Source organism: Sander vitreus, chromosome 6 (assembly GCF_031162955.1).
Source record: "Sander vitreus isolate 19-12246 chromosome 6, sanVit1, whole genome shotgun sequence".
Taxonomy (NCBI): domain Eukaryota; kingdom Metazoa; phylum Chordata; class Actinopteri; order Perciformes; family Percidae; genus Sander; species Sander vitreus.
In genome coordinates this window covers 27,230,336-27,255,701 of record NC_135860.1, presented here as the reverse complement: position 1 = coordinate 27,255,701, position 25,366 = coordinate 27,230,336, and the positions used below count along the sequence as shown (strand labels likewise).

Genomic DNA, 25,366 nt, shown 5'->3' with positions numbered 1-25,366 from the left:
TGCCATCTAGCGGCGTGCAGTCGTATTTCGGCAGGCAGTCTGTTTTCGGCACAACAACAGGACTGACAGACAGACAGACAGACAGACAGACAGGCCTGTGTCTCGTCACTCACATTGGTTTGAAGCCGGAGATACAGTGATTGTAAAATGTTCATGCGTAGTGAATCGCAACTTGTTAATCAAAAATATTTTAATAGAATCAAAAATGAATGCAATCAAGTAGCGGCTAGACTTAAATGAGGCTGTTTGGCCGGCAGCCGACACTTATGGAAAGTTCTGTTCATATCAATCATGAAAACTTAACAAAACCCTTTATATTAATTAAAAAAAAGGGCATGTGCACATGTCGAAACAATCTGACAATCACATCATTAGACTATGAAAGCATATATTATTTATGTTGTATGAAAGTCAGAAATTAAAGTCAATTCTTAAAAAATAGTTTGGTGCTGTCGATAGGGGGTGCTGCCACACCCTCCTACAGGTTGGAAGTGGAATTGTCCATTACATTACATTATGGAAGTTTGCCAGATCGGGTAGCGGATTTGTAGACAATTACGACAGTGGTAATGGACATTTCCGCTTCCAACCTGTAGGGGGACCGAAGCAGGAAAAGGGCTTTAGTGTTGCTTTAAATGTGGCCTATTTGGTTCAGCTGTGTGCACAGCAAGGTTACAGTTTTATGACCGTGGTTACGTGTATGATAGTCTCGCTTTGCCAGACCCTCCTCCAAAGCTCGCCAAAGGAGGGTCTGGCTACTCCACATAGCATTCGGGGATGGGAGGAAAACGTGCCTGGTTTAATGGCATTTCTTTAAACCAATCGGAATCGTCACGGGCGGTGCTAAACTCCGCACAGATCCTCTGCAAATTAGTCGTGCGAGAGAAAACTCAGATTGGACAGATAGTCTAGCTAGCTGTCTCAATTTACCCTGCAGGTATCCAACTTGAAGTTTCAACTGTTGGACAACAATTTATTGAGCGGCAATTGTTTGTTCTAAAACACGCATCTGCAGCGATGAAACGCATGCAAAACAAAGGAACAACGTGCGCCAACATTAAGTCAAAAAAGTGACTTTTATACGGATGACATAGGCCGATGTGTTTGTTGTCCATCATGGCCAGGGAGCGAACTGGCAAAAACGGAAAGACGCGAGGCAGTGAAAGCGCTGGTGCAGTGACAGTCACGGGCATCGTCACCAGGGCAGTGGACCACGCATTGGAGACGGTGGCCGGCTGGACGCGGTGGCTTCACGAGGTCTGGTTCCCTACAATTTCTATTTGATATTTACTTAAATATTCGCCATAAAATCCAGGATACAATTATATTGAATATATATTTTTACCAAATGAATTAGATGCAGTAACAGTATAATTTGAATAATGATATGTAGCAGTGATTGTAGTAGGAATGAAAAAGGAAGCAATGCATTGTTTCACTTGTTTCACAAATCCGATACATGTAATAGATGTGACTGCTCGAGCCTGGACTTGAGGGCGAAGGACTGAGGATGTGCCAAAACCTGACAAAATGGGAGGCTGGAACCATATTGATATCAATCAGGAGGGGAGTGTGACACAGACATATTTATTGGCACAAAGTTGGCTAGCTCCCACTTGAGAGATTGTAACGTTTGTAGCATGTTTGAGTAATTAGGACCCAGCCCTGTAAAAATTGAACCCCATACCATTTGAACAGTGCTTGTTTGTTGTAAAATAAATAAATATGGTAATATATGGAATATTTCAGTATGTTCAGTAACCCTTCAACCAGAGGTGAAGCTGGCAAAGATGGCTACACTTAAAACGTCATGTCCCCATAGTAGTAGAAAAGGGCAGTGGTCCTGATATATTAAAGTTCTTATCAGAGGTCCTGTTAGTCTCAAAGAGTAGGACGAAGTTTTTCTTCAACATTTAAGATGTTACCGATTTGTGTTTTGTTTTTCTTTCAGATGTTTCGGATTTAATATCATTTGATCCAATGTGTACAACCAGAGACTCGACTTGAGGGACAGCATGTGGGGTGACATGACGTTAATGTCTGCCACTGTAGCCCCTTAGAGGCACCTGGTCTCACCTCCCTTCACAGCCACATGGCGCACTAGGGAGTCACCAACAATAAGGGAAGCACAAGCAGTAGCAGCAGCGACAGCAGCAGGACTAGGAGAGAGAACTGCTCTGAGATCAGCACCGATTGCCTCCAGCATCCTCCATCGGCCCGACACCAGTGTATACCCAATGAAAGCCATGCCCACATTACAGATTAACAGTTTGAAGTTTGGCATTAGCATCTGCATCTCCTCCTTTTGTATCCAGTGCTGCAAAATCCCATTTGTTTTGTTTGGCTGCGACAAGAGTATCATCCTTTGATCATATATCATGTTATGAGCCAAATTGCATTGCAAAAATTATGGAAACATGAGCCTCTTATTTGTCTTTGTGGCTTTCCAAATACAGAACTCAACAAGTAAAGGAGGGATTCAAGTTTCCAGAGAGGACACGCTGCAGCCGTCAGATTAAATATTACTTTAGACGAACAAATCAGCAGATAACATTGCATTCCCTTGAAAGTTAAATAATTTATTTACCACTAAAGCACCACAACAACACTGTGTTACAATACAGCATAGTGTGTCACAATATCATCATCATCATCATCATCAAAACAACAACAAATAGACAGAAAATAACAGCTCCTTTGTGACAAAGTTGGTGCCTAACTCTCTTTGTTTTCTGCTACTCAGCAGGTCCACTGGCACAAAGGGACAGGTCACTCTTCATTTGATAACGGGGGGAGTTCTAAAGGAAACTAGGTACTTTAAAATAGTATAATTAAAACAGCTTCAGTGCAGTTTGTTTTTATTAAAGAAACAAAAAGACAATGACAGAGAGACTTTGCAAATTTATGGGTGAAATAAATGTTTGACGTTGGCAGGCAGACAACAAACTGATGACACTACAAACCGCTACTACAGAGCGACAGAGGTGGCTGTAATACTTTTGGTTCTAGGAGCCTTTTTTGAAGGTCATATTTATTCTTCATTTATACATTCTATAATCTTTCATCACACTAATCAACAACATTTCTCCAAACAAAGCTCCATCATTACTTACCAGAAGACAGCATCTCCCTTCTTTGAACCCAGACCTTTCATAGCTAGTGTGGACTGAATCTGTGGCTATGAGATGACACCGCTGTAATTCTAAGGCTTTTCTCTATGAGTGGAAAGCCTGTTTTTTTTTTTTTTTCCAACAGCAATCAATAGTATGTACAGCCATAAAACACTAGATGCGACATTAAAGACACCTCTGTTCATTGACTTTACATAAGTTATTCTAGATACGACAGCAAGAATCTGTGTGTCCATAACATTAAAATGATAATTCCGGTTTTTGACAAATGGGGTCTAGTTTTTGTAGTCAGTGCATGCAAGTTTCATACTTGATTTAGAAAACCTACAAAGGATAGCAAGCAAGAACACACACAAATGAGAACATGCTTTGCTGTGACTGTGAAAACTGTGTAGGGGTGAGTTGTGGGCAGAGGGGAGTGAAGTGGGGGGTATATGTCAGGGGTGGGGCTGTGTTATTTTCAGGACTTATTTCACATGTAGACACTCATCACTTATACTTCCAGTGTTTGCCTTAATCTTATATCTCAATGTGACAATTGTGTGAGGTGATGCATGTTGACAGGGCCTTTAAATTGCGAACAGGGACATACCTGTACAAAAGCCATATGTATGCATGTATGTATGTATGTATGTGTATCATACATGTGTAGCATGTATGTGTCCTGTGCAGTGGGGCTACAATAAGCCACATTTTGGAATGACTTTGATACCACTGCTAAAGATTACTTTACAAACATTATATATTTTCATCAAATGTGTTCTGCCAGCTGAAATTTGTTTCAGAGTCACCTCTAGGCAGTGCACTCCAGTGTGCACTGGAGAAGACAGGGAATTCAAAATAAACACCAGGGGTGTCACCAAAGCAACTAGCACTGAAATCTTAAAATGTGGTCATAGAAGAATTGTTACCCAGATATATACTAAGCTAGACATTTGAAATTTGAAAAAACAAACAAACAATTGCATGTAAATATCAAACTCTAAAGCAGGGAATCTCTGTCTGTCCTTTCCATATCTCCAGAACTGTTCATCCGATTTACTTTTCCTGTCCCGTCCTAAGTACTTTTAAGTCTTAAATTATTCTTGTTTTTAGCTATTTATTGTCAATCTTATTGTGGCACTCACAATTTCATTGTATGGATCTCTGTGCAATGACGATAACGGTTTATCTCATCTTACTTCACACTTGGCGTATGTATTGCTGGAGACCTAATGGTGTGCTTTGTGTCAGATTTGGTGCAATTTGGACACGTATAATATTAATAAACTGCTAATAAACATGCAAACAGCTGTGCAGCAGTGGGGGCGGGGCCTCAGGGCTCTGCCGGGCTTCATGGCTCAGCGGACTTTGTCAAGCATGCCGTCTGCAGGGGGCCACCAGTGACCTATACACCTCTTTGAAAAACGAATATCTCCGCCAAGTGAGAAGAAGAAACTTTATTATTCTTCACATACAATCATGCAATACAATGTAGTGAAATTAAATCTCTGCATTTAACCTATCCTAAGTATTAGAGGCAGTGGACAGCTACATACAGAATCCGGGGAGCAACTTGAGGTTCAGTGTCTTGCTCAGGGACACTTTGACATGCGGCCCGGAGGAGCCTAGGATTGAACCGCAAATCTTGTGGTTAAGGGGTGACCTACTCTACCTCTGATTCACAGCCACCCCTGTGTATTTCACCGTGTGTGTTTCTGATCACGATGCTGGGTATACTAACATTACACTCAAACTCTTCTTCATTTTCCTGGAGTCAACGAACATGAGAGGATATCTTGCAGGGAAAGTGCCATTGCAGAACCCTAATAACGTTACCGCTGGCAAAATGCCTAATTAATCATGTTTGTAGATTACTTTATAACTGCTGTAGTTATGTCAAAGCAAGCAACTAATATGCCTGTTTGGAAATGAAGACCTCTGCTGAGTGTGTTTCTGGCCACAAGTAGCTGCAACTTGGTGTGTTTTTCAGGGGCGGATTTAGTGATTTAGGGGCTGCAGTCAAATGCTGTCTTTACTTTCACCCTTTCTCTAACTGGGAATGTTGATATTGGCAGTGGTAGAAAAAGTACTCAAAGGCTAATATTAAAACTATTAATACCGCACAGTAAAAGTCCTTAATTCAAATGCAGAGGTATTGAAAGGTGCCCTCGAGGAGATGCTACTTTCAAATCTTGCTAGCTTTCCAACTTTACCAACGCTACCTTTAAGGCATTTCACTGGATTCATCACGCAGTTGCTGCTTGGCATCAACCAGTTTTTCACATCATGAACTGGATCCCATTCTATTTAATATGGTTCATAAACTGTTGCCAGGAGCAAAATATCTAACTATTTCACTTAAAGACAGCAGTGATGAACATCTCAAACCCTCTACTTCATTATTTCATGGTTTTCAGCTGCACATAAAGCTATTAAATGTGAGGGCATTCTTATTTTTTGCTGTCTTGGTTTGCTTGGCTACATAAGAACATTGTCATTCAGACTTGTGTAGCACCAAATAACTACACTGGCACTCCTCTTGGAGATGGTTGAATAGGTAAAAAGCCAACAGCTCCTAATGCTTGGAAAGCAACATATTACACAACAAACTAAAGACGCTTGTGTTCTCCATGACATTCACTGTACACAAGCCCCAGTCTGCTTGTGATTAGGCAGTGTCAACCTATGCAATGCAACACTGTAGCTATGGTACTCAGCATTGGTATCAAAGTCAAGTTTCTGGTATCATGACGACACTGTTCTATATGTTGTGTATGCATTGAATCGGTCTGTACCTCCATTCTCCAGCACACCACCCCAAAGTGCCGGTGTGAAAACACTGCTGTGAGTATAATGTAATGTAATGTCAGAGAAAATACAGTTTGTATTGTACGTGTGTGTGTGTGTGTGTGTGTGTGTGTGTGTATATGTGTGTGTGTGTGTGTGTGTGTGTGTGTGTGTGTGTGTGTGTGTGTGTCTGTGTCTATGTTTGTGTGAAGGAAGGAGAGAGTGTTTGTGCTGGCTTGTAAGCGCTTTTAGCTGCACTTGCAGGACTTGACCTTCATGTTGGAGAGCTGCTCTATTTTGGGGGTCTTTCCAATGTAGTAGAGGATGGTGAGGGGCTCCAGGTCCTGAGAGACGCAGCAGGGTGATGCAGATGCTTCAGGGTTAATGGTGTTATACAGGCCTAACACCTAAAACACAAGAATTAGAGCTATTCCATGAAGAAAATATGACCTTAAGTAAAGTAGAACAAAACATTAATGTTCAAGTTACTGACCTTACCAACTCTAATCCCACAAATTCTTTAACCTTTCCCTCAAATTGTGCAAAGTTATGAGAAATTCTTTCTATTTTAAGAATTTCCCAATTTGGGCTCAATAAAGTACAATTATCTATACAGTACCTTGGAATGCTGGGTGTCAGCGCTCCAAAGATATGGACAGGCCCCGGCACAAAAGTTGGCCTCATAGCCCTTGGGCTCGTGGATCCACCTCCAGCCCAGGTCCTTCTTAAAATCAATGTAGAGTGACCGTAAGCAGCAGTTGTCCTGAACGTTCCTACAAAGAGATGAAGGGGAGAGGTGAATCATGTTGCAGTAATCTGACTTTGGTGTACACAGTTCATTATAGATATTGATAAATATAAATAAATAAGATTTAAGTAGATCTATTATTTATTAGACAGCATAGATAAACAGGAAAGGGCGGGAGGAAAAGAGGGGATAACACACAGCAAAGGGCTGTGGGTTGGATTCGAAACCATTTGAAACCAGGCTGCTGCCAAGAACTTAACGTACATGGAGCACACGCCCTACCAGGTAAGCTAGCCCCAATGACATCTAAACATAACCAAGCCAGGATGCAACAATATTGCCCAAACCAGACTCAAACCCAATATTTTGTTGGCAGCATTGTATATCCAATGCTGTCCAAATTGCTCCAAAATCCAAACCCCAAGTTTATTGGGTACCAAATGTGAAGTAGATTTGATGAAGGACTCATGAGATATTTCAAACACACACGCACGCACACACACACACACACACACACACACACACACACACACACACACGCACACACACACACACACGCACACGCACACACACGCACACGCACCCGCACACACGCGTCCTGCTTTATTAGATAGATGTAGCCTAATACATTACAAATGTAAGGTAATGTTGTAGAATGTGCTTTTATGTGTGTTTTGCCCTACAACAGCATTCTGGGCCGTCCCTCCTTTCACTCACTCACACGCAGCTCAAGAGAATGAGTGGGTTAGCAATCATAGGTTCAATAGTTGATTGAAAATGTTGCACCTACCACATGTGTTCAGCCACATCTTTTTTTTTTGTTGTTAATGACCCTCCTTCTGCTGCTGTCTTGGAAAAGTAGGAAGCAGCTTAAAGTCCTCTCCCAAAAACTCAAGACAAGATAAATTACAGGAATCTTAATCTCACTGAAGATCACTGAATGTTATTCACCCAACTAATAAATGCAGACAATAGATAGATTTAAGACATTTATTAGGGCCTGAGCGCCGCCTACGTCACCAAATTACACTGGTGCCTTTACATATGCACCATGCATCAATAAAATCAATATAAATGGGAAGTTAGGGATAGGGTTTATACCTAGACCATGCGGTTCACACATTGCCATATTTCTTGATGTTCAAAGCATTGCGATATTTCCTGACGTTTGCTGTCGAGCTTTAGGTTACACACTCTTGTCGGGGAGGCTTGGACCCCGTCATAATTGCTTGCAGTTCTAATTAGGGCCCGAGCACCAACGGCAGTCGTTTGACGTAGACTCTTGTGTAAGGTGTCATTGCACTCATTGAGTTCCTTTTTCATTGGTGACCGTTTGTAGTGTCCGACGTCGGCCCAAATGCACGGCCGCTGGGAGTGGCATCCGCCAGTAACCCAGACGCACGCAGAGGTGCGACGGCATTTATTTTGATAAATGAATCACCTTTTTGAGGGCCTAAACATACTCAAAAACTCACCAAAATTGGCGGTTGCATTTGGCCTGGTGAAAATATACTTTTTTAAAGGGTTTTGTGACCAAGCGCACAAAAATGGCTCGCCAGCGCCCCTAACAGTTTTTAAAGTTGAAGCCCCCTCCTTTAACTTTCACGTAGAGTAATGAAAATTGGTACACATATGTATTATGTTGTGCCATACAAAAAATCCTCTTGGACCCACTCCCTATGAGCTTGGCGCAGCTGTACTGGCGGAGATAAACATGGAAAAACTGTCTCAAAAGAATCCACACAACAGTGTGGTTGATTTACAACCACACTTTTTTGATTTGATTAACAAATGCTGAAATACGAGTTAGAGACATTTACAATACACATTTACAGATATAAATCGCTTTGCATTCATTTGTGCATTGTGTTCAAAAGTCACAAATTAGAGGCACAGATACGACACAGATTTACAGATGCAAATATCTCTGCATTTATTTGTGTGTGTTTCACGAGTTGCAAATTCGTATGAGATTGTTTTAGCACCAACGTTTTGACACGACAAAAGGGCACAGTCTATCTGTGTCTATAGGCATAATGCTCTCTATTGAAAGCTATAGTAATGCAATTCCACTGTGTTACCAGCTCCTTAACACTAGCACCAAGAAATAACCACCAAGTCTGACGCCCGAGAGTGTCTGTATCCTATTGTTATCACTGATGGGCCATTAACGCACCATCTCTCTCCATCTCTATAGAAATATACATCTCTCGAAAATATCTTCATGCTGCCACCCAATGTGCATTGTGCTTCACGAGTTGCAAATTCGTATGACCATTTTAAGGGCCACACAAAGCAATTGACGTCAATTCAATGCAAAAAAAAGCACCACCCAAACAATTTAAACAAACTGTTGCCATGAAGTAAAGCTCATAATAACTGTCGCTGGATTATCTGTCCATACAGTTTATGTGCAAATGATGTGACATGAGAGCATTTGGCTGCTTATCAATACATAAAAACCACTACTCTCAGCACAGAATACTTTGATTTCACCATAATTCCTGATACCTGAGGCAGATTTCAGGTCACCGTATAAGGAAAAATCACAGAGGGGAGAATCTCAACTGATGTGTGTGTAATGAGACTAAGAGTGTGAATTCCAGGTTAGTACTTGGAGCAGTAGGCTGTGTCCAGGGCTCTCTTGGATCGTTGGTTCGTGTGCTGGGAATGGGACTCCAGCCGGTATGAAGGCAGCAGCATGAGAAGAAGGTGTGGAGCCTGAGTGCTGTGTCGCCGATTCTTAAACGCCTTCAGGTCAACACCATGGACGAAGCTGTCATCAATACCTGGAAACACAAAAGAGATCAATGAGCTGCATACTACTGTATGTGAATACTTTTATTAATTAACAGGTCAAAACTTAAGATTTATCAAAGTAAAGAGACTAAAGGCATTATTTTGCTTTAAAGGAAGTGCTTGTCAGAACTTCAAACAGGGCCTTCCCCCACACATCAAGATTTGAACGAGTCAGTTTCATTAAGCAGTCTTAATAACTGTGTGTGTTGGGAAAGGCAACAAAGTTGATATTTCAGCTCATCAAAAAGTGTGCGTGGCCAGGCTTATTATTTAGAGTAGGGTGACCAGATTTCCCGGAACTAAAACCGGGACACTTTGCGTGTGACCGTAGTGCTCGTGCACGCACACGCTTTTTAAACGTAAACATGTGCCAGCCCAGGTCAGATAGACACAGACAGATTAGACAATTAGACAACAGCACACACAGGCCTACTGCTCACAACATAATGGTGTATCTCAGTTAATATTCATGAATTTTCTTGGTATTTAGCCTACATATCCAAGAAATAATAGGCTATTAAAAGACACTGAGTGAGTTTTGTGTAGGACCAACTTTATTTTTCAGAATTAAAGCATTCTTTTGGAAAATGCACCCACTGAACTTGTGAAAAACTTTGTGAAAAAGGTATTTTTCATTGTATGGCACTAAACAAATTATTTGGAACTGCTGCCACAGGCTTGAACTAAAGTTATGGTAACACTACATGAATTATGAATTCATGCATGAATTAATTGATTTGTGCATTACTTCATTCCTTTATATCTTATGAATCATCAGGAATTGACATGAGTTCATATCATCTCATTCATGACCTCATGCATGAACAACACATCAACTAAAGCATTAGGTAAGGTGGCTACATCATTATGCACAAGTTGTGTTCAAATCAGAATTTGCGCAGTGATGACCACATTTTTTGCAGAAAAATAAATAATCATGATCATGCTAAATAAATCATAATTCATAATGATGTGCCCACATACCTAATGCTTTAGTTGTGTTGTTAATGTATGGTCACGAATGACAGACTATGAACAAGTCAATTCCTGATGATTCATGAAATGTATTAGGAATAAGGAATGCAGTAACACATAAATCGTTAATTACATAATGCATAATAATACATAGCCTACATTAATTAATTAATGCATGAATTCATGTACCCTTACCGTAAAGTGTTACCAGTGTTATTCTAACCAACAACACACACACACAAATGTAATCTCATTTGATAGAGCAGATAGCTTCCTTATTGGAAACATTCATTCCGTATATTTGTTAGAGGAGTGAATTTGCTCAAGAATCAATTTGTTGGCTGAAAGCCTACTGTGAAATTATGTCAAAAACAAAAATTGGCGCGTGTGACGAGTGTCTGCTTCACATTTTCAGCAGGGCAGTGGAGCGGCTGCGGATTGACTCTCCACGGTTCTCAAGTCCTAACGTGAAAAAGCTTAACGTAATTTAATGTACCTAAACAACAATCAGTGATCACCACATTTCTCTCTCATGTTGCTCCTTATAACCACTGAAAACTGTCAAAAAATCTAACCCAAAGTCCAATCATTAAGCGTTTCTGCTTCATTGAGGCTATTGTAAGGAAAAAGCTTAACGTGGTTTAATGTACCTAAACAATGATCAATCATCACCAAATTTATCTCTCATATTGCTCTCTCTCTCATATTGCTCTGGTTATGAGGAGCAATAAGAGAGAGAACTTTGGTGATCATTGATCATTGTTTAGGTACATTAAACCATGTTAAGCTTTTTCACGTTTTAGAATGTCCCCATTTCCACCCAGCGCTCGTCCGCTGACTGAAAAATAACCATTGATGTTACTGGATAATTTAGTTGGCAGGTAGCGTGACTGTGACTGGCTGTGGTTAAAAGGGACCACACGAAGTGTGGGAGCTAATGTGGATTTATTGTTCTCTGACAGATAGGTAGGTAACGTTAGAACTGTTAAATTTGGCTACTGCAGACCCAAGCCTTGTGACGGGGCGGTTGCAGAAATGGCAGTGTTGTAAGGCAGTGTTTTTGATTGTCGGTCAGTGTGGAAGCCTGTAAAATTGTGATGAGGGCAATAGATAACTGCCTGTCATGTTTTATTTCTTTGGGGAGAACAACCTCTTGAGCTTCTGGATCTGTTGGATCTGTTAGGTAATGTAGAGCGAAATACATTTTCCTCAATAGAAATTTAAGAGATGGTCAATACAATGTCAATAGAACTTATTCTATTCACGATTTGACAGACAACACGAACAGCCAGTGATAGCGCTATGCTGAACCAATCATGTGGTTGGAATATAGTTACAGCGATGTCAAGCCAGGTTGACGCCCACAGCACAGAGCGTACCTAATGTTTGCCTATTGATGTTTTTAGTGCTATATGTGAGTTAAAAGAAAGAACTAGTGCTGGTCCAGATGGTTTAGAAGCCATTTTTTTTAACTTGCTGCAAATGTAATAATGTGTCTATTTAATATGTCTCTGTCTAAATGCATAATTCCCTCCATATGAAAATGTACCAGACTTATCCCTCTTTTCAAAAATGGAGACCCGTCTGATGTGAATAATTATCAACCTATTTCTATTAGCTGTACCATTGCTAAAATCTTTGAGAAACTTATTTTTAATCAATTATCACATTACAACAATCAGTTCAATATTTTATCTTCATCTATCAGGTTTTAGACCAAATTTCTCTACCACCACTGCTCTTCTAAAACTCACGAATGATGTGTTCTCATCCTTTGATAAACGCCAACTCACTAATGCTTTTGATATGATCAATCACCATCTCCTTCCGGATAGGCAGTACTCAATTGATTTAAATCAAAATGCTCTCCTCTGATTTAATGCCTATCTTCACAATAGACACCAATGTGTTGTTTTTCAAGGTTTTCAGTCTGACTATGCCATTGTCCTCTTGGAACCCTCATCTTTTTCTATTTTTATTAATGACTTACCTCAAATATGTCATGTTTATCTTTATGCTGATGATACTGTTATTTACACTTCAAACTGATGTATTACAAATCCAGAACTCCTTACAGTTTGACTTTAATTTGGTTGAAAACTGGTTTTATAACATACTCTTATTGAAGAATTGTTTTTAATTCGCTATGTAGATTGATTTTTGGTGTCCATACAAACCTCACCATTGTTTTATTTATGAATCACTGGCAACAGCCTATATCTAGAAGGCAATTTCACTGGGTTCAGTTGATCTTTAAATGTATTTACTTCAACTGTCCTTCCTACTTGAAAGAGTTTTTGGTTACACGTAGATCTTGATATCCACTCAGACATATGCAATATCCCTTTTTCTTTGTCCCTCGAATTCTCAAAGAAGTTGGATGCAGATCATTCGACTATAAAGCTCCTTCTGATTGGAACAATCTTCCTGTGTTGCTGAGATCTATTACTACATACAGTTGCTTCAGGACATCTTTATTTTCTCATCTTAAAACTGTTTCTGTGTACACTTAAGACTTCTGTTTAGTTGTGCTGTAGGTGAGAGAGGCTGAGCAAGCTGTCTGTATCTGTGTATTTGTAGTATATGTTTGTTATGTAACACTGTTCTATTTGTATGTTTATAGGACCCCCTCGAAAATGAGATGCTACATCTGAAGGGGCTATCCTATAAATAAATTCAAAATTCAAATTCAAGTATTAAGGAAAACTTTATGTAGCTGATGGGATAACATTTCCCTGGAATTGTACCTCATACGATTTCATGTGAGAAACTAAATTGATTGATTGATATTACGAGATGAACTAACACATTGTTGGTATTGGTGTTTTCATGGGATTAGTTGACAATAATACAATAATAAATAACACCAGACTTATCGTTGTACATTCTTTAAAAAAAATTCTGAATCAAATAACCTGCAAACCGTGCCTCCAGCTCCTCACTCTTGTTGGGAATAATGTAGTTATTTGATGGTACAAATGTGCAGCATGGGCAGTGCAGGCTGATCTTGAATCCACTGTTTCTGTCTGTGAAGAAACAAAAGTCACAGCAAGGGGAAACATGCAATAAATTATGAACGTGCTACAGTGATGGGAGGAATATGCACTCACCTCTGTGGTTCAGCCATTCACTCACTGCCTCTGTCACATCAAAGGACAGCCACTCTCCCTCCGTTCGCATTTGTACCACCTTGCTGTCTATATATCGCTGTGTCGGGGACGTCAGGTCTCTGTGTCCTAAAATCTATGTAAAAAACAGAGGCATGAAAGTTCAAAGTTGTGAAACAGAAATTTTGTTTTCAGAGCTATTTATTTAAAATTCTTATGTTTTATTTGTTTTGACAGTTGAGAATGCTGCCACACAGTCAAGCACCAAAAAACTTCACTAAGGTGCTTGCAGTAGTCACAGTGGCTAAAGAGAAATACCCAAAGTTCTATGCAACACAATCTTGTCCAACAAGTTCTCCGACCTTGATAACTTACTGGATAACATGTGATTGCATTCCAAAATGACCCATGAGTGTTTTCTGATCTGCCAGCTCTGTGATTAAGGCTTGATTAGGGTTATTAGGCAACTGGACAACTTTGTTTATGTTAACCCTCATGTTGTACAATTGCAAGTACTCGATTACTACTTTCATTGAATTGTGGGTATTCAATTTTATGGCATTTGAAAAAAATTGAAATGGTTTCAAAACCTGACTAAACTTTGACATAAACACGTCTGTGATTCTCCACCAACATACATTCCTCTGATATTAGTCAAAATCATTCATCATTTAAAAATTAGGTATAAATCGCCTATAAATGAGATTTATTGACCATGAATTCCATGAAAAGTTGGGGTTAGTGGAAAATAGCATCGAAAACGTGGAAAAAAAGTGACAAAAACATTGAAAAAAGTGAGGAAAAAAAGTGACAAAAACGTCAGAAAATGTGTAAAAAAAAAGTGCATGGTCGACCAGAAGACAACACAAGGGTTAAAGAAAGATTGTGGTCAAAGTTAAAATAAACATATATAGATTAGTAGGAGACAAGATGTGAATATCTGTACTAAACAGTTTGCACCAATTGATCTAGTAGATTTTGAGATATTACGCAGGATAAGTGACAACTTTGACCTGCTGGTGGCGCTAGATGTAAAGTCAGGGGATTACCAAAGTCAATAGGATTAATTTTCTATGAACCATTTATGTCTGTACAACATTTCATTGGTATACATCTCATAGTTGTGGACATATGTCGGTCTAGACCAAAGGGGTGAACTTCAGAAGGCCCTTGTTACTCACAAAGGTTCAATTACAATTACTAAGCTATAATGTTAGTTGTGATCCTAACTTCACCACAGCCATGTACGCTGACTATGGTCCGTGTGTGTGTGTGTGTGTGTGTGTGTGTGTGTGTGTGTGTGTGTGTGTGTGGACCGCAGACATCCCAGTTCAGAATGCCGGCCATCTTCCAAAATGCAAAGTTTGTCTCCAAATAAATTATGCTTAAACCTGCATAGCTATTTATCTGGTTTAACATGGCTGTTGTCCTGTGTGACTTAGGTCCTCCTGCAATACCAAAACTAATCGGTATTTGTGAATAAATATGTGGGGTTGGGTTTGCGCTATGCCTGTTTTCTGCTGTGACTGAGTAATGTAAAATTGTGAAACAGAGAGTTAAACATAAGAGGGGGCCGCAAACACCACACACTGCCACATATACATGCACGATAGTCTCGCATTGCAGACCTTCCTCCACATTCTTTTTTAAGAATTCACCAACACCGCAAAACATTTCGGCACAGAAAAAAAAGAGTCCGCGAGTGTTATTTCCTGTTGCTGGATTCGGTGGTTGAAATGACTGCAGAGACAGATACATTTGCAACATGGACATTATTTTCCGGAGTTGTTTACGCTGCATTGAAGCAAGCTGTCCCGTCACTGTTCCCGTGGTCAGAGCCAGAACCAGAGACGGCAAGCTAGGGACATCTGTGTCCGACAGCAATGTGCCCGAGCAACTGACAGATAACATGTCAGGAATCAATGTTTAGTCCTGCTACACGTAATATCATTACATTTTATCAGCGGTGGAAAGTAATTATACCGTAGGCTACTACTCAAGTAGGCTATTGTACGATTTACTTAATTATTTATTTTATAGCTTTAGTTACTTTGCAGATTCAGATTAATAATACAAAATAATGTGAATAAATTACGATGTATAGGGTAGATAAAGATGAGACTTTGTTGATCCCGTGGTGAAATTCACAAGCTACCTGCCAAGTCATACTTCCGCTTTTATTTTGGTGAAAGTAACTCAAAAGTAACGCAAAAGTAATGTAAAGCATTACAATTCAGAGACAGTAATATTATAACTAATCACTCTCAAATGACAGTAACTAGTAATCAATAACGTATTTTGGGGATGCCCGGATAGCTCAGTTGGTAGCGCGGGCGCCCATATGTAGAGGTTTACTCCTCGACGCAGCGGACCGGGGTTCGACTCCGACCTGCAGCCCTTTGCTGCATGTCATTCCCCCCTCTCTCTCAGCTTTCATTTCATCAGCTGTCCTGTCAATAAAGGCCTAAAAATGCCCAAAAAATTATTATTAATAATTATTAAAAGAAGTATTTAATGTGTCAACTCTCACTGATTCTTGCTTACTCATTACATGGCGTTAGTAGATTTAAAGAGTAGGAGTTGTATACATATTGATACATATTCAGGGGAGTGCAAGGATGGGTGGTATTTGTGATCTTATATGGTGGGCCGGTCTGGGCCAAAATGCCAGGGCCGATTTTTGGTCCCAGTCCATCCCTGACACAAAGCCCAACATATGAGGTATGAGTTACACTACAATTACATTACATGCAAACTGGTGTGCATAAAGTTACTGCTGGGAAACCCAGTAGTGTGAGTAGTGGTGTTGAAGCACAAACTGAAAAATGGGTAACGATAATTAAGATCACTGCAAAAGCACTTGTTGATAATCTGGACAGGTTGCAAAATGCAAGAAAGACTTCTTAAGAAAACCAATACAAGGGTTGATATAAAGGTTGATTAAATACTGTTAAAATCACAGGAGGTAAAATCACAGGAGAGAATACAAAGCTCCTTGCAACCTCCTGTGATTTCATTAGGCTAATGACTGAAAATAATGTCATCGACTAGTCAACTGGACTTTCATCACATTAGAGCAGGGATCTTCAACAGGGGGTCCGGGACCCCTAGGGGGTCCTCAGAGTCACTCCAGGGGGGCCTCCAAATAATTGTTAATTTTTAATTAAAAATTAAAAAGTCTTAACATGATTCCAACATATTATTAGCAAATATAAATCCCTACTGATGATAGGCTTACTGGCCAATAGGTAATGTAGTCACTAAGGACTGACTGTTCCACATGTGTGTTTAACATTAAAACATGATCTATAAAATCATGCCAACAATTATTAGGCTATTTGAATAGCTTAGTAGTCTATGCAAAAAAGGTATCTAAAAATGCTTTAGGTTGCCCTAAAAGTTATTGTAGGACCAGATTAATATGCAACTCAATTTTATACAATATATGTGGTAGGTGGTTCCCGATCCGTCTCTCTTTCAGTTAAGGGGTCCTTGGCTTAAAAAACGTTGAAGACCTATGCATTAGAGTATTGCCATATGTATGCTTTAAAATGAAAAATTCAACTGAACAACTGAATATTAACAATGTGCAAATGTCATCTTTTAAAAGGTCCCATTATGTCCTATTTTTTGGTTCATACTTGTATTTTTGAATTATACTAGAACATGTTTAGAAAACACTTTTATTTTTCTCTTACTGTCTGTCTGAATATACCTGTATTCACCCTTTGTCTGAAATGCTCTGTTATACCGTCAGTCTCTTTCAGTTGGACATGGAAATCATTTTTTTTACAATATGGGAACCTTAATATAATTATGACTTTAAAGTGTCAATCTTGAAGATTTTCATTTAAATAAATGTCTGTTAAGGTCGCTATCTATTGCTGAATGAAGTAACACACTGGTGATTGAGCATATGGCCCACTGACGAAAGTATTGCAATATTTACATATTTTCCGAATTACAAACTGAATGTCTGTGGCGTCAAAAAATGCTGTATTAAGTTACTGCTAATGCAAATCCAACATGTCGTACTGGTGCAGTTTCACATTAAAAGCATTTACTGTAAATGGCGAAATGAGTTGACTTTTATTATAGTAGTAGTCACAGGAAATGCAATGCGTTTGTCAGTGAGCTTGACACAGACCACTATCGTTGATCAAAATGCATACAAAACAAGGGTAATTTTTGACAGCTGATCAGTTTGAAATATTGCAGGGACTCATGGAACAAGAAGGAGCAGCCACAGTGAGCTGTTAGATGAGCAGCTGCAGGCAACAGGCTGCACACCTCCAACGTCTCATTGAGGTAACCATCTACTTTCACTGTTCACAGACTCATGCCGTGGGCAGCATAAAATCAGATCATGGTTGCTCACAAAATTATGTAAAAAAGCCAATTATTGCCTGACTTCTTTAAAACAATAATTTGTTTTTGGTCTAAGTATTCTGCGACCTGTGGTATTAACTGAATTAGCTGTTACCTCTAGTAAAGTAGGGTGTCGCCAAATGAACCAGGACACAAATTTTAAGGATTTCCACTTTAAAGTAAAAATAAAGTCAGCTTGTTAGCCAGCTCCTGATGTCAGCCCAGAGGAAAGTGTGTGTACCTGGTAGAGTTCGATGCGCTGCTCAGACACTCGGGCCCCATGGTTTTGAAGACGGAAGATTCTGAGCTCCGCCTTCACCAGGTTGGAGGCGTTCTTTTCCATGGAAGACACATCAAACGTCAGCCGCCTGAAGTAAGGATTGAAGTGTGTAGGAGATATAACATCTACAAAAAATGAGAGAAGAGTGAGAGAATGGCTGATTTAGGATATGTGTGTGTTTGGCAGACAAAGAGAGGAGAGACTGATGTGAGACTGTTTAATGTGTTTAACTTGACATTGAGGCATTTAGTTAATGCTCTTTTCTGGAGTGATCTACACTGAAATGGGGATACATCATTGGATCAAAATAACAGTAAGGAACGATGTGGACCTCACACCTGTGCCCATATATAATCTGTAAAGAACTAAAGAGGGAGAAAGTTGGTTCCCTGTAACTCTCACTAAAGCAAAAACAATCAATTACAACAATCAACAACCAGTAGGATATAATAACATCATACTAAAGGTATATATATATAGTATATATAGTCAGTCCCTCCATGATTTCGGGGCCTTTTTTGAGATTGTTGCGACCCAAAATGCCTGATTTTATGGGGAGCTTTTGTAAAAGAATTGCGATAAAAGTTGCAACGTCTTTTGTATTTTTGTTGCGAGAGACAGTGAAAGTTGCAAAATAAAGTTCTTTAAAAATAAAAAGGAAACTTGTTTTGGGGAGAATAAAACTACTCTGGGCTGAGTTTTCCTAGTAACCTTACCAAAAAGGCTCAGGATGCTGCAAATGTTGGTAGAATATGAAAATGGCTGGTGGATTTAAGACAAAAAATAATTTATTGAATGAATCAAATATGAACATATGTGTCAGTGGCTTGTTGATCTTTACATTGCTTCTCATCTCCGTTTTTTCCTGCATCCACCGTGTTTGTGTGTGTGTGTGTGCGCGTCAGTCGCAGGGGGAACTGAGCAGCAGCCCCGCCCGCTGCAGAGAGCAGACATGATTAAAACAGCACCAGCTTTCAGCAACTTCAGAGTGAAAAATCGTTACAGCGTACATTGATGTTAAAATGTATACAGGTTGTCTTTCGCTGTAAGTTTTGTTGGTAAATGTGAGATGTTCGAGTCACACACGTCTCGTCTTCATATCAGAAACAAGGAAATGAATTTGGCGACATAAGTGTGTTACGTCAACACGTTCTCACTCCCGCTTGGTCAGTGGCTCTCAGAGTCACATACTGATACAAAGTCTGGAACGTGGGACTGCTGGGATTGGTTGAAGTCACGGGAAGCTCCAGTTATTGGTCAAATTTGCGGAAAAGTTGCAGTGATTGGTCAAAATTGCGAATCGCACCAAATTCACGGCGATTGGTTAAAGTTGCGTGAATTGTTGCGATCGTGACATCGCGAAATCCTGGAGGGACTGATTAGTCCAGGCGTATGACCAAAAAATATGGTTCAACCAGTGATATGCGGTCAAGGAAGGCAGAGTAGGCAGTGCGTCACAAAGCTAAAAAGAAGTGTTGAGATTACATGATAGGGATGTAACGATGCATCGTGAATTGGTTAAAAATGGATTTAAATGTGTAAAGACTACAAGTGGTTCGCGAAAAAATGAATCGCGATACAATTTTTTAAACGGCCTAAGGCATGATGCCAGCTAACATTACACAGCAGGTAACGTTAGCCTACCGTTGGCTAGCAACATTAGCTGGCTTAAACACGGTTAAAATGCTGACAACTAAACGGTGTGAAGTGTGACTGTATTTCACTGGAAAGGATTCCAACACCGGGTCTGTAGCTAAAGAGGCAGAGGCTCAGGGCCTCTATCACAGGTTTGGCACACATGCCAACGTTTACGTAGATTTGACATTGAGGAGCAGACAGTAATCAACACAATTGTTGTTGATACAGAGAGAAAAAGGTCTAATCTGATCGGATAATAACGAGACAAGATCTGAAGTTTCCTTTTATTGTATTTTGAAGTGGGTTAATGATAATTTATCATTGATAGACACTGGAGAGTAGTAAGGTATGATGATTCCAGCAATATTTGTATGTAGTAATGCAAACAGTGTCAGTTGGGTGACAAGTATAATGTGGGGAAGGGGGGAAACTATTTTTTTTTCTTCTTTTGATCAAACTTCTAATGGTTGACTGGGTGCCTGCATGGGCTTTTCTGCTGGGGGAGCAAGTCATGTACATAGGAAAGGGCAGCCATATTGTTCTTGATACAAAAAAAGTCTGAGGAAGAGCTTGGTACTCGAAACGCTACACAGTATTAAAATTTGAGAGCTACTTGGTGTGTTGATTTATTTGTTTCAATGTTATTTCTCTTATTCAGCACCCATCCTTTTGGGCACAGGGATGTGCATATTTTCTAATCGTTTTTCAGCTATATTGTCATAACATATCCAGCTCTCCTAATATGTACATGCTATAGTCCATGTGAATGGAAAAAGTGTGGGTATAATGCAGACTTGTATCATCTTGAGCTAAGATCTGGTGACGGTTAAAGCATATGATTAATCACATTTCTCACCTGTCTGCACTGTATGGCATTTACTTGTTAGTAGCTCTGAGCAAGCCAGTGGGAATCCCTTTTACTTGCTTGATGAGAAAAAGTTACATCCTTGGTGGATCTGGCATATCTAAGTAAGTGACTAGACAGCAGAAGAATGGAGCCTACAGAAGGCTTTACTGTCTGCTTTAACTTCTGACTGTTTGTCCAGCCAACTCTCAAACCTTTCACAGCCCCCTGTGAAATACCTTATCTGCTGGTTTGTTTCAACATGGCTGTCTCCAGATTGTCTCTCATTTCTAGCCTTATATGGTTTCCCCTTAACATTAAGCACTATGGTTTACACTAATATATTTGCCCAATATTGCCCAACAACTCTGCTCAGAACGCTCACAATGTACAAACCTGGCTACTCCGCTATGAGTGACAGCTGTTTTTGTTGAGAGCTGCAACACCTTTGCTCTATCCAGACGTTTTTAGTGTCTGAACAACCCTAAATCTTCCTAAAACTAAGACTTATTTTTCTAGCCACCTACTCCCTGAACTACTGAGAGTTAAGGGGTGCAGGAGCCTATCCCAACACACACCTACAGGCAATTTCAGGTGTGAAGTGCTCCTTTTTGCGTGTCCACAAAGTTGATATACAAAACAGAAATCAAGCGTTAAGTAACAAGACTATAACCCCACGTCACGGGGCTATCTGAATGGGTCAACACGCATTAGTCTACCCTTCCTTCATGACCCTGACCAGGCCTCCTTGAATGTGGGAAGAAGCTCGTATATGGACAGACAGGAAGTTGAAACTGAAACCCTTACTTTTATGTGGTTATTGTGTGATGTAATTCAGTGTAATTTTGTGGTTTATCAGTAAAGTGTATGACTTGTACTGCAGACTGAAGTCTCTTCTAACAGTGAGCAACAGGGTGACAACGTCATAATATTAAAGGGTCCAATGCAGGTCGAACATCTGTGATCTGAAAGGGGTCTATGGCCATACAAAAAGTTATATGATGCTGTAATTCGGTACAGTGCTCACAGTGACAGAAATGTTGCTGATGCTGATTTTTAGCAGGTCATTTTTACCATGTTAATTATTTTAGATTTGTTTGTTACCATGCTAACAGTTTTGTAGTTATTTGGTCAAAAATATAATAATGATAATCCATCCCATACTTGTGTAGACATTTCAGTCTGAATCAAAGTGTGTACTGATAGACTTACCAATATCCCTAGAGCCATACTGCTAGCATGGCTAAAATACTGAATTGTCACAAAAGAGAACTTAAGAAATTGTACTCTAGTTAATCCTCTGGAGTCGAGAGCTCCGACGCTGTAGCTCAGCAGAATAAAAATAAATATTTCATGTATTCACATTAATAGCTTTACGAGTTTTCATCATACAAGCATGGCAAAAATATTGACAGAATCCTTATATTTTTTTAGACATTCCAATGTCTCCACTCCCAAAAATTTAAATTTTTCTTGTGATTAACAATAAAAATAATAAATAAATAAATAATCTACAACTGCCAACATGAACAAATCCCCCCCTTCCATCATCCCACCCACTCAGACAAAAATCAAGAAAAGATGACACAGTAACTACAATATTCCAGATGATTCAACAAAATAGTAACAACATGGACAATACACCAAATAAACATGTACCTGTATAAATGACAACACCATAAGCCCATCATACAAGTCTCACCCCAGCACAAAGCTTCTTAGGAGCCCTCAAGAAAGTTCAGGTACTTTCCCCATTTTCTAGTATATACATCCAATCTGGCAAACATATATGTATATATATCATATATATGAAAGTTTTTCAAACGCCGCCACCCTAGTCATCTCACAAGCCCACTGCTGGATTGACGGCACCCCTTCATTCTTCCATCTGCTCAAAATAATATGTCTATTATTAAACTAGTATAGACCCAGCTTCTTATGTGCTTAGCAATCTTTCTTAGGATTAATCCATCTCCCAGAACAAATAATCTTGGGCTGAATGGAACCTGGGTACCTGCAATCCGACATAGGTTAACATGTATCCCAAAATTCCTGGACCTTATCAAAGGACCATAAGTCATGAAGTAATTGGCCATCCTCTGTCTTACATTTCCAACAATTTGGTGTCTCTTTCAGACCAATTTCAAACAAACAAACAATCTGGAGGGAGTCCAATAGAAACGATGCATTATTTTGAACTGAATGAGGAGCACCTTCACATTGACATAGTTTTAATATTTAATACAACATCTTTGGTAGACCCAAACCTCCATTATCAATCGGTCTTTGTAATTTATTAAAATGTAGCCAGGTTATTTTACCATTCCATATAAATGTCTTTGTTATCCTGTCAAACCATTTAAAATATGACAGGGGAACTTCCAGAGGAGGAACACAAACACATTTTTATAACATTGACCTTCCCTACTATAGAGAGATTGAGAGTCGCCCATCTATTACCATCACAAGAGATTTTATTAAAAATGGATCCAAATTAACTAGGTCTTTTAACTGGGGAGGGAATAAGATAATCAGATACACAACACCTTGCTTTGACCACTGAAATGCACCTGATTGGAAGGCTGTTACGGGGCACTGAGCTGTTAAAGGTAAGCTTCTGACTTGGACCAATTTACCCTATAACCTGAACATTTTGAGAAAGAGTCAATGATCCAGAGTAGACAGGTTAATAAATACGCTCCCAATAATGATGACCCAAAGTTCTTTAGGGATCTGTTTTATACAGATAAACACTTATATAACACTTACTGGCAATTGCATCATAGCAGGGCATTTCAATTGTCTACTGCATCCATCAAAGGATTGGTTGAAAGGCATAGATAAATCTCACACTTAGAGTAGGGAAGTTACATCATTTTATTAAGAGTTGAATTTGAGGGATATTTGGAGAGAACTAAAACCTGGTCGTGTGGAATATTTTTGCTATTCTAATACTTCAGTCATACTCCCGTATGTATTACTTTCTAATATCAGCAAAAAAAGGTTGCAATTTTAATGGGATTGCTATCTCGGATCATGCACCGATCTCATTGCTATATGTAGACTCAAGTAGGGCTGGGCGAAATGGACCAACAATCACATCTCGTTATGTTTCAGTTAAACGGCGATGTGTATCTCGGTATTTTTTACAAAGTGGGCTAAATGTTTAGCTGTAAGTCAAAGCCACATGTGAGATGTCACGAGTACTTTTATTAAAACATACTGCCATCAAAATAAAATGGAAAGACAGGGTTTCCTTCCGTTTAAAAATATACAGCTGCAACTGAAAAAAAAATATATATAGAGAGAGAGAGAAAGAGAGAGAGAGAGCTCATAGACAAGAGAGGGAGCGTGCAATAGACTAGTGTAGGCTATGATACAAAAACTTTCTTTGACTATAAAGTCGATTGTTACTGTACAATTCTCTGGTTTATCAACTATACTGCGGACTGGATTCTCTACTCACAGAGGGACGGGTCCAGCGCGGATTGAATGCGCATTGGCAGGACATTGTCGTTACAAACGTCTTGTGTTTGTCTGTATCGTCACTGTGCTGCATTTTTAACTCTGATAAACTGGCCATGGGTCACATCTCTCGACCAGGTCCAGCAGGCACTGATTCACACGCTATTATTCATCCATGTTTTCGCCCTGTTTTTCGCCATGGCAGTCACCACAACACAAAGTTACCAGCGGAAACATTGGTACAAATACAGGTTTTCCTATCATGCTTAAGAAAATATACAGCTGTGGAAATAACGATTGAAACTGTAGACAAATGTCGTCAGTGTGGACCATTGCTGTTGCAGGAGAGCTTGTGTGTAAATGGGGGCGGGGTTGCGTGAGAGTGAGAAGAGAGGCAAACTCAGGCATGGGTTGGAGAGAAAATGGGTCGTGTAACGTAACATCAAACTATATCGACATGAACTGTATTGTCTAATCTGATATCTCGTTTGGAAATATATCAATATAAGGTTGAAAATATCGATATTAGGTAACATAGTCGCAGCTGCTCTGCTGCGACTCGGGCTACCTCGTGCTGTTGCCTCATTGTTATTGTTCGTTTTGTGTTGTTATATGTGGCTTCTTATGAACTTTTGGTGTTTTTATCCCAACACGGTGCTCAAGTGCAACACAATGCTGTTTTTACTGAGAGGACTGCTTTTGATCCCAATTGATTGGCTTGTATGCTACTCCACGCCAACTGGCAGGGGCACTATGCTGACCACGCTCCCGAGCTACACCCGGGACCAGCTCCTGCTCCTGCGGCCCAGTCACACGCCTGCCCCTCAGCTACCGAGGGAGCTGCTTGCCCACAGTCTGACGGCAGGTTGCAGTGGACGGACACGGAAGAGGGGGAAATGCGGCGGATTACGACAAAGACTTCGGAGAAGAGCACACAGACCACGCTGCCCTCCATGCTTCTCTGCAATGTCCGCTTGCTGAAGAGCAAAGTTGAGGAGCTCAAAGTCAACACCAGATTGCTACACGAATACTGTGAATCATGCCTGCTTGTCTTCACTGAGAAGTGGCTGCAGGAGGACGTGCCTGACTCGCTCGTCTCTTTGGACGGGTTTTCCCTGGTGCGTTCTGACAGGACCGAGGATTCTGGCAAGAGCAAAGGCGGCGGTACCTGAGTTTATGTCAACAACAAGTGGTTTTTGCAGTTCATGGCGAGAGAGTCAGTCTGCAACCCCGACATTGAGC

General features: G+C 40.0%; 1 protein-coding gene across 2 annotated transcripts in view; it reads right to left on the bottom strand.

Moving 5' to 3' along the window:
• Positions 1-2,558: 2,558 nt before the first annotated feature.
• The window catches only part of tgfb2 (transforming growth factor, beta 2), a 69,276-nt gene continuing 46,468 nt past the window's right edge, over positions 2,559-25,366 (bottom strand). For both annotated transcript variants that reach the window (XM_078253599.1, XM_078253600.1), the window contains 6 exons: positions 18,139-18,302; positions 13,533-13,665; positions 13,338-13,448; positions 9,263-9,437; positions 6,520-6,673; positions 2,559-6,307 (listed from right to left, as the gene is read on the bottom strand). In XM_078253599.1, coding sequence (XP_078109725.1) covers positions 6,149-6,307; positions 6,520-6,673; positions 9,263-9,437; positions 13,338-13,448; positions 13,533-13,665; positions 18,139-18,302 — 896 coding nt within the window. In that variant the 3' untranslated portion in view covers positions 2,559-6,148. The remainder of the gene's footprint in view (positions 6,308-6,519; positions 6,674-9,262; positions 9,438-13,337; positions 13,449-13,532; positions 13,666-18,138; positions 18,303-25,366) is intronic.